The sequence below is a fragment of the Silurus aristotelis genome (genome assembly GCF_946808225.1).
Source record: "Silurus aristotelis genome assembly, chromosome: 7".
Classification (NCBI taxonomy): Eukaryota; Metazoa; Chordata; class Actinopteri; order Siluriformes; family Siluridae; genus Silurus; species Silurus aristotelis.
In genome coordinates, this window is record NC_139580.1 from 3,190,563 (window position 1) to 3,204,969 (window position 14,407).

Here is a 14,407-nt window from a genome sequence, read left to right on the forward strand (position 1 = left end):
ATCATGGATATAGAGTGTTTGGTAAAGTGTTCGTCCAGGTCTGCCTCTGGATAGTGTTCTCTTCAAATGGAGGCCACTCTATTCAGCTGGGGACGGTTTCTCATCAACGCCTTGGGTGGTTCCATGAAATTCCGGAGTAAGAACGAGCGCTTTGAGGATGGATTTGGACTGTAGTTAATGTCAACAGTCTGCTACATTGACTCAGGACTAAAGTTTGCTTCTGATCATCATCGCTGCACCACGCAACATCGTATAACTGCTATAAATGGACATTCGGTGCAACCCAGATGTGGATGAGTTCCCTCTTGAGTCTGGTTCCTCTCAAGGGTTCTTTCTTTGCCATCTCCGGAAGTTTTTCCTTGCCACAGTCGCCACCGGCTTGCTCATCAAACTTACTTATAAAGAACATGTACATTTTTTATCACCGCATTTTCTGTGAAAAGCTGCTTTGAGACAATGTTCATTGTTAAAAGCGCAATACAAATAAAAATGAATTTAATTGAATTTAATCTAATAGCATGACTTTGTAGTAGAACCTTTCACCATTTGAAACCATTTGGTGCATCATGAAATGAAAAACACAACAAAGGACACTAGAATCTGGCTAGAATCCTGTATAATACACATATAGTATAACAATATTATATATATCCATATATCCATCAAATTCAAAATGTATTTTTTTCCTTAAAAATGTTATACATTCTTAGTTTATGCATTTGGTATGTTTTTTATGAGATTTGCAAATCATTGCATTTTGTTTTTTTATTTACATTTCTTACAGTGCCACAACTTTGGGGTGATAGTTGCTTTGGTGAATTTTGTGTTCTGAAGATTTTTGTGAGACAAATTCTTCAGAGTAAGAGAGCTAAGTTAGGGTGGAGAAGCCTGAGGAAAACGTTAATTGAGTACTGTGTGAGTGTGAGTACTGTACAAGTTGTGATCAGAACCTACAACCATATAACCATAAAGCACGTTTTGAAAAGTCTAGTGTGTGAATGGAAGCGTGAACAAAAGGCAAACTACAATTTAGTTTGAGAAAAGTGTGGAAATTAATTTCACAAGGAAGAGTATCAACATACAAGAAGCATACTGGAAACATGGAATTTTCCTAGCAGGGAACATGGAGCTAGAAATTGACTGTGATGGATTTATTTGTGTGAGTGATATATTGAGGGCAAATAGCAATGGGAGAGTAGAGAACTTTGACATAGCATCATGATAGCATGGTATCACTACAGCAAATCATTTTAGACATATTTATAAATAAAACCACCACCTTTTCACTCCATTCTGTTCTTCAGTTGAAAGCATATCCATCTCAGCCATATGGCAAGATTTTATATAAGTCATTCATGAGTACAGATCATTCTGGAACTGTCCAAAACTGGATAAGTGCAAATAAATCCTTTTTACCCCACAATAAATAGAACAGAGAAAGCCGGCTTAATCTCTAATAAATTAAACAATAAAAATCCATTGTTAAAAGAAACCTGGTAACAATAGAATGAAAAGCATTTGGATTTGAAGTGAACAAGTTTAAATAATAGTCTGTTATTCATCAGTACCATGAAGGAGTGAGCTGAAATGACTCACTCTTACACAGTGTTATGATGTCAGGAAGGTTGGAGTTGAGGATAATGTCTTTTATTGAAACGCCATCTGTGGAGCTGAAAAGAAAAAAAGAGAGGATTAGTGGACTTTTTAATCTATCACCTGTAACACATCAAGGAAATCTATTACCATCAGCATTGTAGGTTTAGAATATACAGTGTTTTGTAAATATATGTTGCAGATGAAGTATAATTAAAAGATCTGTACTCTACATAGTTTAGAAGTTTAAACCAATGAAAGGCTCAGCTGAATTTTGTGACTGTACTGATATCAGTTTAGTGAATATTTTTACTTGAGTTGAGGGTAAGTGATGGTCAACTTTTACCTTACTACATATTCAAAATTGAATTGCTAATAAGAATTTTTTTTATTTTTTTATTTTTTTAATTAGCCAAGGAGTCAACTTGAAAAATCACCCCAAAAGATGACGCAAAAATAAATTAATAAATAAATGAAGTAGCTTAATCAGATTAGCCTCAAAGGTTCTTATCAAAATATCTGACTCAAATTGCAACCAATACCTCAACGCAAATAACCAACTTAAAGCTCTATGATCTGACTCAAATGTGTTTTAATCAAAGATCAGACTTAAATACCACTCAGTGCCTTAACTGAAATATCTGACTCTTAGAGCTCACTCAAACCCAACCTCATCTCAAATATCTGATGCACAACTCCAAGATCTGATTTAAAGAGCTGACTCAGACCTGACTCAAAGTCTCAACTCGAACTCGTGACTCGAAGAGCTGACTCATATAAAACAACAATATGGTCTGAGATTATAGATTAGTAGTTGAAGCACTGGAGTTTGGATTCAAGAGTTCAAGACCCAGCCACACAATGCTGTCACTACTGGGCCCCTGTGCAAGGCCCTTAACCTCATAGCTGCTTAGTTGTCTGAATGAAATGAATGTAATATGCTCTGGAAAAAAGGCAACTGGTAAATGCCATACATGTAAATGTAAATCTTTACTCAAATAGCTGACTAAGAACTGACTTAAAAATCTGACTAAAATCAAAGGCTCAACGACAATATGTGACTCAATTTGTTAATTCAGGTATGACTCAGAAACGCAAATTAAACATCTGAATCATAAATCTGACTTAAAGCTTACATAAAAGCTCAAATAAAATATTTGAATCACATCTCTAACTTATATCAGTCTCAAAAGCTTGTCATTTTACATATTCCGCAATTGGCAGATGCCCTCATCTAGAGCGACTTACATTTATCTAATTTATACAACTGAGCAGCTATAAGGTAAAGGGCCTTGCTCAGGTGCCCAGGAGTAGATAAAAAAATCAGAATCCTTAAATAGTTATCTTCCACTTCCCCTGCTTAAATATCATCACTAAATTTACAAGCACTGCTGTTAATTTTATTTAACTAATACTCAAGTTCTTGCTATTTCAAATGTAACATGTAATAGTTCACTTGACTCAAAGAGCAGAGGACAAAATGGAGCACTTTACCTGACTCTATCACCATCCCCTGTACAGTTTAATCCTCTGTTGCTCCTCAAGTTTCAGAATGAGCTCATATTCGACTCCTCCTCTGTGTACACCAGAATTGACTAACGGATGATGCCAGTGGTCGAAGTAATGGTACCATCGTCCGTTTGAACTGGCCCCGAATCCGAATACATTCACCTGCAACAGAAAGAGAGTGAGACAGAAGGCCAAAGAGGAGGAAAGAGATAAAGAGTCTGACTGCATCACTGTGTTTTAAAGAAACACTAGAAATTAGGCTTCTTCATATGCCATTACGTTTACTGTATAATGATAACTACTGACTCCTGGTTTCTACAAGTCCTAACATTTCCACAACTACATCAGGAGTACCATTTATCTCTATTTCACTCTAGTAACATTTCCTTATATGAGGAAACAAATGAAGGGATTGATTTGCTGCTGTTCATTACAGTGTTGCATATTTCTTAAGAGCTAGTTTGGTTTGGTACAGTAATGTTTAGCTTGGCATTACATCCAGAGTGTATTTCCATTTTGTGCCCAGTGTTCCTGTGTCAGACTCTTTAATCTTCTCTGGTTCTAACCAGGATAATGTATTTATTAACGATTGGAATAAATGGAATTCTGTTAGCTAGCTGGACAAACAGATTGGGACACTTCGACTTACAGTCATATATGGTTCTTCCCCAAATCTCTGAGACACACAATTGTACAGCACGTCTCTGGATGCAGTAGCATAAAATTAGCGGACACAAACCTGTGCATGACGATTCCCCAGTGCACAAAGTCAGCCCCATGAAGATATGGAAGTGGAAGATCTCCTGCTATAGAGCTCTAAACTCCTTTGGGATGAATGTGAATGCTGACTGCACCCCAGGCCTCCTCACCTTCAAAACTACATCAGTACCTGACTTTACTAACAAACTTGCGGCTAAATAAATCTACCGTATTTTCCGGACTAGACGCCGCTACTTTTTTCCCACGCTTTGAACCTCGCGGCTTAAACAACGAAGCGGCTAATTTGTGGATTTTTCCTGGGTTTTTCCTGGTTTCACAAGCTTCAAGCCAAAAAACTGAACCCCATAACATTAGACTAATGAAATTGCCGAACTGGTTCAGGTGAACCAATGAAGTTCATTGTATCAAATCAGATGCGTGCCCACTGAATCGGGCCGCACCACATCATAAATATGGATGATGTTCCTCTGACGTTTGACCTGCCGCTCACTCGGACTGTCTACAGGAAATGTGAGTCATTCGTCACGATGAAAACAACCGGGCATGAAAACACACTTCACCTGTGTTCTGAGCTGCACGGCATCGGGAGAAAAGCTTCACCGATGGTGATTTTTAAACGCACGACGATGCCAAAAGATAAACTCTCCAGAGAAATAGTTGTGAAAGGAAGGAGGCAGACAGTGAACAATGACTTTCTTGGTAGGCTACTATTTAGATACAAGCCGTGTAACAGACACTGTCTTTCATTAAAGCCTGTGTAAAGTTCATTAGTTTCAGTGTAGACACCTGCGGCTTATAGACAGGTGCAGCTTATTTATGTTCAAAATAAAAACCTTTGTAAAATTCAGTGGGTGCGACTTATATATGGGTGTGTTTAATAGTCCGGAAATTACGGTACACAAAATTGGTGGTTAGTATTTGTTTACGTAGAACTTGACTGATGATCGAGATCCTTGGTGCGCAGACTAATGATTTATTGGCTGCAGTATTTACGCTGCAACAAATGTGATACATATGCAAAAGGTCATTTGACTTATAGTAATACTAATCTTAGAGTTTTTACCTGGTCGCAGATGTGCATCGCCAACATGAGCATGATGAAGCCAGTGGAGGGATATTTCCCTTGTTTCTTCAGCCAGTTTTCGTAGATGTACCTCATAAACTCTGGATTAATGATCATCACCTTTAAAAAATGACATTGAAGAATTTTTTTTTTATTTTTGGATAGATCCAAAACAAAGCAAACTTTAAATGATCTGAAGGATCATGTGATCTAGTATAGTAACTGATACGCACTTTAGCAATATCGCTACAGCGGACTAGTCGCAGAAAGAGCCGATCGCTCTCATTTAACAAGGGCAGGGCAGCTTATGTCTATAAATCTCTTTGTGGAGACATTTCACATACTCCAGTGTAGCAATCAGAGATAAGGTTTACATTTCCTGACTTTGGAATGTATTCAGGTCAGAACAGTGGTTTGTGGTTTTGAAAGTGACAGCTGTATGTAAAAAAAACTGATTGGAATGCAATTATATACTGATTATAATATGTTGTTAACACATAGCCGCTCTACAAATTAACATTTACATGTATTCCATAAATACTACACTTAGTCCAACACTTAGTCCTAAAATAGCATAATTGAGATCCTGCATAATTACACCAACACGCCCTTGCAGAGGTTAACGGATTAGTGTAAAGCCAACAACCTGTCTCTGTATGTATACAAAACGAAAGAGATGGTTGTTGACTTTACGAGGACACAAATTGACCGCTACTCGCTGAATCAATGGCTCCTTCGTGGAGATCATGGGGAGCACTCAAAACCTTGGTGTTCACCTGGTGCAGAACCTAATCTCACCCCAAGCTCTGTAACACGATAAGCTCAGCAGCATCTCTGCTTTCTGAGGAAGCTGAGGAAGGCACAGCTTTCACCGCACATCCTCACAACCCTCTACAGGTGTATCACTTCCTGGTTTGGGAACTGCTCCATCTCGGATCGCAAGACCCTAACTCACGTTGTCTCGCGTCTTTTTTCCATTTCCTCGCTTTTTTGCACATGTGCACTTTGTGTTGTTAGTTTAGGGTTATGTGTATTCCGTGTTCCTCGTGTTCCTTTTGTTAATTTATGTTGTTTGCTGTGGGAAATGTTTTGTTTCACTGTGTAATGCACTCTATATAGTAAAAATGACAAAAAAGCCTACTTGACTTGACTTAATTATTCTCCTGCAACATTACAAAATAAACTTTTTTCTTTTTTCTCACTCATTGAGATGCACAATGTATTATCATATACACATCCCAGTACACTCATGATTGGTGAAGATTGATGGAGCTACCAATTCTACCCCCAAGTATCCAATTCACCAAGTAAATTGGTCAAACTTTTCTGCTACTCACCTTGTCCTTGTTCGCTTTTACTGTCGGCTTCACGCGAAGATATGTGCTACAATTAACAAGGAAAATAAAATCATTAAATGTGAGATGAGAAAACAAACACCATTCTTCACTTCTAGTTTTACTCCTGGCCCCTGTGTTCTCACCGTGTAATGTTCTTGGTGGTGAAAGCACTAATGAGCCACTGCATATCCAAAACTTTAAATGGCACTAGCAATAGGTGGGTGTAGTTTGCAAGGTTCATGGAGCTCTCTGGATACATTGCCCTGTGCGTGGTCTTTGCCCCGACGTCCCTCTCATAGCCTTTGGTTGGACCATGGTTCATCCTGTGGGAGAAATTCCACAATGTTTCCTGCCATTGTACAGCATTACGGACAGACTCTCTAAAGGTTAAGTTACATCAAATATGGCAAGTAATCTGTGAGCCAGTAATAAAATATAATCAGGCCAATACACAAATCTCCAGACAGTAATTAGACCCAAATCTAACATTACTTGCACAGAAAAAAGTACCATTTTTATGACACTCTTGCAGGTTTTGTTTAATTAAGCAAATCCTTATAGGCTTGACAGCATTATTAGGAGAAATATCCTAGTTTTGTTATTTGCGATTTCTTGTTACACGTTTTCAGAAGTAATTGATGAACTTCATCGCTCCAAGAGTTCCCCGTACTTTGCTTGGATTTTCTGCACCCGTGACCAGCAGTCTTTGAAAAGGGCCTGTATGCAATTACTGTGTGGGTCTTGACTAACATACGGATAATGCACTCTAGAAACTATTGCCACTGATGGTTGCTTGGCCAAATTAGAGCCTGGCAGCTTTGTGGTCCAACATGTACATTATATGGACAAAAGTATTGGAACACTTGACTTTTTTTAGCCATATGTGGTTCTTTTCCAAACTGTAGTCCCAAAGATATTTTAAATAGCAGCTGTAAACAGTTCATCCATCACCAGCCCCATGTTTTTTTTTTCTCTCTTGAAGTTAATTAATTAGTTAATTGATGACTACTTCAACCCCAATTGTTACAACTCAATAGCACTGGAGACTCTTTCCATAACCAGTATCACCTCATGGTGTTTTTATAAGTACAACACCTTAATATCTTATTAGCATGGATGGAGATGTAGACAGTTTAAAGAGGGTAGTTGTAGCTCAGTGGATAAGATGACGTTTAGCTAAAAGTTTGTGAGTTAAACATTTGCGGTATTTGCCAGACATCTTATCCAGAACAACTTACAGTTATCTCATTTATACAATAAGCTTGGTATCAGAGGTGGGAATTAACGGAGTACAAATACTTCGTTACTGTAGTTAAGTAGATTTTTTTTACTTTTTACTTTTACTCATTACATTTTTACACAAATATCTGTACTTTTTACTTCTTACATTTTAAAAACAGGCTCGTTACTTTAGTTTTAATCTATTGATTTGGTGAAATAGAAATTTTTCTCCTCACTGCGCTCCGATTTCAGCCGAACAACCGATTTCCTGTTACTGCGCGTCTTTTTCAATCCGCTGGTGTATAAAGTCCTGACTCTCACTCTTTATGAAGATAAGAATCAGCTCCACTACATTTATTATCCTAAATTAGATGCACCTGTTTGAGGTCGTTAGCTGGTCGTTGAGGTGTCTTTATGCAGCTAACGACCTCAAACAGGTGCATCTAATTTAGGATAATAAATGTAGTGGAGGTGGACATTTTAAAGGCAGACTAACAGGTCTTTGAGGGTCAGAATTCTAGCTGATAGACAGGTGTTTAAATACTTATTTGCAGCTGTATCATACAAATAAATAGTATAAAAATCATATATTGTGATTTCTGGATTTTTTTTTTAGATTATGTCTTTTACAGTGAACATGCACCTACGATGACAATTTCAGACCCCTCCATGATTTCTAAGTGGGAGAACTTGCAAAATAGCAGGTGTTCAAATACTTATTTTCCTTACTGTGTATATATATATATATATATATATATATATATATATATATTTATTTTTTTTTGTTTGTTTTTTTTTGGCTGTCAATATTAAAATTATTGTAAACGACACTATCTATCTATCTATCTATCTAATATGATCTGAGGTCCAGTTAACAGCTAAAACAGGTAGAAGTAATAACTACTTTTTACTTAAGTACATGTCAGAGCCAAAACTTCTTTACTTTTACTTAAGTAAAAAGGTATAATCAGTACTTCAACTTTTACCCGAGTATTTTAAAACATGAGTATCTGTACTTCTACTTAAGTAATGGATGTGTGTACTTTTGCCACCTCTGCTTGGTATTGCTGGGATTTGAACTCACGACCTTCCGATCAAAGTCCAACATCCTAACCACTGAGCTACCACTGGTGTCTGAGAGATGTCACTGCTGTGCCTCCAAACAAGGCCCTTAACCATGAATTATTTAGTTGTAATGAGGTAATTGTAAGTTTTTCTGTAAAAAGGTGTCCTTCAAACGCTATAAATAAAAAATAGATGATGATCTTACCTGAAGACGAAGTCGTGAGAGTCTATAATCGCACCGTAATGGGACCTGATGAGGTTGGCCGAGTTGCCGACCACAGCACAGGTTCTACAGCGGTCAGGACTGGAATCATTATAGTGGTCTTCATTACGGAACAACGAGAACAGAGGATCCACGACATCACTAAGTTTCACTGTTCGTGTCGGCTGGAGCCTCTGCCACATGGAAAAGAGTAGATTGTAGAATAAAGCGTGTTATAAAACGGATAAGTCAAAACGGATTGTTTTTATTGCAGTGTTGCTGGAATGAATCCAAACCTGTACCTGAAAATGAGCAAGAATACCATCACTTCAACATAATAGAAACAATTATGACCAAAGGTTATTGTGCAATATGCACACACACACACACACACACACACACACACACACACACACACAATGACAAAAGACTTTTTTTTTTTGTCTTTTAATTATTGTATAGGTTAAAGTACAATGATAATACAGGTTTTATGAGTTATTATGAGCTGATTGTGTGTATTTAATATATACAGCATATCTGTCTTAATAATGGATTCTGAATTATATGTAATTATATATATATATATATATATATATATATATATATATATATATATATATATATATATATATATATAATTTTTCTTTTTTTTTTTTTTTTTTCTTTTTTTTTTTTTTTTTTTTCTTTCTCAAACTTTGCCCTGTGTCTTTATGTCTCTTTATCATTACCACTTTGAACTCGGTACCACTTCACCATAAAGCTAACAAGATTTGTTTATTTAGCTTTTCGACAGTTGCCCTGGTATCGTCCATCAAAGCAGCAGTAGCTAAAAAAGATACAGAATCAACTACATATCAGATTTTCCTCTCCGTTTCAGGGTCTTACGAAAGCACAAAAGTGTCTTTGTGTCTTCCTATCAGTCTTGACAGTATTTGATGTCGCAACACAACGTATCAGGTAACACACTGAATGACGAAGGAGTGCACATATCTGCTTCTTCTTTTTAAAACTGAAGTGTGGGTATGAATGGATAAATATGGATGAAAATTCCTGTTGTTATTTTCCATGTAGCTAATAATACAGTATAAACAGTATAATATACTGCTATTATAAAGACATACAGCCTCCATCTGAAGTATTAAAACAGCAGGACAAGTTCATTGTCAAAAAACAAACCCATGTTTTGCAAAAGTATTGTTACAGACATTCAGACAGAAAGCCTTTTCCACACTTTTTAGGTCCTTATTGTTTCTCTCTTCCATCTCGAAGTCTCAAACCCTCCATTTGATTGCTACCTGTGTGTCGTGATTGCTTTCATTCCAATGAAACAATTTCTGTGTTAACATGTGACAACAGTTTTTAGACATTGGAATGCATTGGGATGATAAGATCTTGTTTTCCATCATCAATACGGGTTGGTAAGCGCATACCAAAACCAAGTCGTGGCCATCCTTTCATTTAACCCTTTATTTAGGAGCAGACGCCCTTCTCCAAAACAACCTACAGCTACACCTTATTCATATAATCAAGCAGTTGAAAGCGTCTCAAAAACCCCTGGTGGTGCTGAGATTTGAACTCACAACCTTCAGTCAGAAGTCCAACACTTTAAACACTGAGCTACGACTTTGAGCTCGAACCCGAACATCTTCATTGTGAAGCAAAAACAAAAGCATTGGCCCTGATTTTCCACTGCTTTAACTTTGGACTCTAATCTTAACTTGAAATAAAGGCGAAAATCAAAGCACTTTGCGTTTTCTGTAGTGGTTCTTTCTAGCGACTGCTTGTTTCATCCACACGCCTACTCAAAAAAAAAAAAAAAAAGAAAAAAACACAACAAATCTTCTCATTCAAGAAAGAGTTGTTGCTCTGTGGTGTTTAATTGTAATCGAATCTATCGTTCATGAATTTTGTCAGTTTCTATCCGAGTCTTTATATTGAAATCACTATTGTCTACAAAATGTCATGTAACAGTATAGGATTTTTAGGTTTATGTGGAATAATTTCCTAATTATTCCTATTACTATTAGTATATTTGTGCTGGAAAATTCTGACACTTTTTTACTATTTCCCCCTTGTTTCATGTGCATATTTTACGTAAGACAGAAGCAGAGAGCGAGACGCATTACACAGCTAAATGAGGAGAATTCTCACAAATAAAAGAGCTCTGAATGCAGCAATACATTGGTGCTGAAACTTGTTCTAGAAGGATCCGGAGGGACTGGGATGCAGGAGGATACACACTGTGTGTATGAAAACGTCTGGAATCAGGTTAACGTTCACGAAGATTTCGTCTCTTACAATCACGTTTTTCTTTTCTTTTAATTAAACTTTCTTTCGGCTTCTCCCGTTAGGGGTCGCCACAGCGGATGCTCCGCACGTTTGATTTGGCACATGTTTTTACGCTGGATGCCCTTCCTAACGCAACCCTCCCCAATTTATCCGGGCTTGGGACCGGCACTAAGAGTGGCTGGGGATGTTTCCCTGACCGGGGATCAAACCCGGGTCGCATGGGTGAGAGCGCTGCATCTTAACCACTAGACCACCAGGGGACCTTTCTTTTCTTTTAATTAATAATAAAAAATTGATCGACAGCTCGAATTTCCCCTCAGAACTAATTCTTGCGCTCTGACTGTTCACTAGAGAATGAAAAAAAGCATCCAAATACATCAGTGAATTTATCTGTCATTTTTGTTTCTAATTTATTTAGTTGTTCAATAAAATCTCTCAATTTAATGAATTGAACAAAAGGTTTTCTGCATGAGCCATAATCCTGTAAGATCTTTTAAGGAAAAGAAGAGCAGTTGTTCAATTGTTTGATTTCTAGGTAACTTTTGTTTTATTTTTTTGTTTTTTTTTTTTTATCTTCTTTTACTTCCCCATCAGAAGCCTGTTGATCCGCATGCCAAAGGTATGAATAGAGGTGTATCAAAAAGTCTAAAAATACTTACAAGAATTTTTACTGGATTACTATTACTATAAAGAAGAAGAGGAAATATATATATATATATATATACACAGTGTATATGTGTATGTATGTGTGTGTATATATTTTATATATATATATATATATAAACAGACAAGTAAAGTTAAAAGAGACTAGACTGGATCATTATAATAATAAATATATATATAAAATAAATAATTACTAATATTTAATTCGGTTTCATCTTGTAGTTTGTAAAACAGTTATTATTTGAATTCATTTTAATATGATGAGATTATGCTGAAATCAATGCGGTTTGAAAAAAGTATAATAAATAATCAATTAATAAATACTTTTTTTTATTATTATTATTATTTTTTAAATACCACATAATTTTTTTTCTTTGTTTTCCTTTTTCTGTCATAGAAAAAGGAAAACAAAGAAAAAAAATGATGTGGTATTTAAAAAATAATAGTGAACAATTGATTGAACGAATTTTGTATTTATAAATTTATTTGGAATTAAGAAAGAAAGAAAAAAAAGAAAAAAAGAAGAAAAAAAAAAACCCGCATCGTACTCACCATCCACCAGTTTTGCGTGAGTGCGCTGAGGTTGCTGTTGGTCCTGTTCAAAAGTGTTGGCACCCTGCTGTCGAAGCGCTCCATGAACCACGGGTCCTCCTGCGGTTCCGTTACGCAGCTCATGCACGCGCACAGCTTCGGCGCTTTGAAGTCGAAGAAATCGTCCAGGCCGTATCTGAAATCGACTCGGAACACACACAAGAACATCGTCCACATGGTCACGTAGATGAGACGACTCTTGAATTTCATCCTCAGGTGGGGGAAAAAACGGTAAACAAGGGAACTGGGAAAATGATGAAATGAAATAAAATAAAATAATATATAAATAAAAAAGATATATAAATATACTAGATCATTGTCCGAATGTAGAAGAATTATTATTATTTTTTCCTTGTGAAATGTGGCCCCTACCTGAGACTACATGTATTTTTGTGTCCCTTTCTACAGGTGTTCTACCATATTAGTGGTTTTAAAGCACGCCTCTTTTACCCTCACCAGGACCAATCAGAATGTACTTGGGGTCATACCAAGAAAAAGAAATAAAGAGTAAATGTATCCAGAGCTCATGTGAAAGAGGAGAAGAGAGGATTTGAGGAGAATAGAGTAGAGTAGAGGATAAGGGAAGCAGGTAAAGCAGGTCTGGCTGCTGAAGAGCGCATCCCATTGTGAGATCCATGAAAGACATCAAAAAGATGCCAGTCTGCATTCCTGTCAAACACTGTTTGACATTGAAGAACTTCACCTGCAGGACATAACCATATACACACACACACACACACACACACACACACACACACACACACACACACACACACACACACACACACACACACAAGTGCAAGTGCCAAAGATGTATCTGTATTTAATATCACAAATATTATTCAAGAAATTAGTAATTAGCTATATTGGGCAGCTGTATAGCACCTCTATAGAGCATCTAAATCCATTATAATCTTTCAAAATTATAATCTGCTTTTAACAATCAATGGCAGACCAAAGCACCTTTTAAAGAAATACAGCAAATCTGGGTCGAAATCTTTATGTATATAAAATTAATTAATTAATTGATACATTAATAAACATTAAAGAAGCAACTGATTGCTGTGCCTCTTTTTGAAGGTGCCATTCCACATCCCATTTTCTCTTATAATAATCTCCACTCTTCTGGGAAGATGTTCCACTAGATTTTGGGGAGATTTGTGGAGCTTCGTTCAGCCACGATTAAAGTCTGGTACTGATGTAGGTGAGGAGGTCTTCCACTCCAACATTTCCATGTAAACCATATCTATTTGGAGCTGGCTTTGTGGTTATCTGACCATAAGATTAGTATGTGCCTTTTGAACATCCCATTCGCAATTTAGTCTTTATTTGCTATTATAATAAGCTCCACTCTTCTAGAAATATTTTCCACTAGATCTTGAAATGGGCTTGTGGAGAGTCACAAGAGTGTTATCACTCAAGATCTTTCACTCCAAGCCATGTAAAGCAGATCTTAATGAAGCTTCGTCATGCTGAAACAGGTTTAGGTCTCCTAGTTCAAGTGAATGAAAAAATCCTGCTCCTGCAACCAAATACTTTTTTCATACAACTTGTTTTCAGTTTGTAGAAGAACCACAAAATTAGTAATGTGACATTCATTAAAATGCTGGCGTCAGGCCCAAAAGTAATAGGAAACAGAAGTGGAATTCATGTTACCTGAGCGTGGTTTGAGCTTTTGAAGCAAACAAGCAGCAACTGCAGATCCTCAGGATGATGTCTGGAAAATATTCATTGATCTTCATTCAGTAGAATGCATAGAATGATGCCCATTTATAAGAGAAAAACTATTTAAAGCTTAGAATTCAGTCATGTGAAGAAAAGGACCTTTCCCCTATGTACAGGTGCTAGAAAAAAAAGTATGTGACAGGTTATTGGTCACACCTGAGGAGCTAACACATGGTAAAGATTCTTCAGGGGGTATATATGCGAGTGCAAAACTGGATACCAGCCATGGTTCTTCTCCAAACTGTTACCACAAAGATGGAGGCACACAAATGGAATAGGATGTTGTATGTGGGAGTACGTTATTTTCCTCTTCACTTCAACTAGGAAACCCAAACTTGTTCCAGCATGACAATGCCCCTGTGGACAAACCCAGTTCCATGAGGATCTGCTTTACATGGGTTTGAGAGGAAGATCTCATGCTATAGAGCT

General features: G+C 36.9%; 1 protein-coding gene across 2 annotated transcripts; it reads right to left on the reverse strand.

Moving 5' to 3' along the window:
* Positions 1-1,017: 1,017 nt before the first annotated feature.
* Positions 1,018-12,863, reverse strand: LOC310728935 (CMP-N-acetylneuraminate-beta-galactosamide-alpha-2,3-sialyltransferase 2-like). 2 transcript variants are annotated; one of them, XM_083546820.1, is made up of 7 exons: positions 12,215-12,863; positions 8,714-8,904; positions 6,366-6,545; positions 6,223-6,268; positions 4,886-5,005; positions 3,088-3,264; positions 1,018-1,670 (listed from the first exon to the last, which is right to left on the reverse strand). In XM_083546820.1, exons 1-6 carry the CDS (start codon positions 12,461-12,463, stop codon positions 3,097-3,099), a joined length of 954 nt encoding a protein of 317 aa, XP_083402946.1. In that variant the 5' UTR covers positions 12,464-12,863; the 3' UTR covers positions 1,018-1,670; positions 3,088-3,096. The 2 variants fall into 2 exon arrangements, with proteins under 2 accessions (XP_083402946.1, XP_083402945.1); XM_083546819.1 differs by having other exon boundaries at positions 1,385-1,662; positions 12,215-12,862.
* Between the last annotated feature and the right edge of the window lie 1,544 nt (positions 12,864-14,407).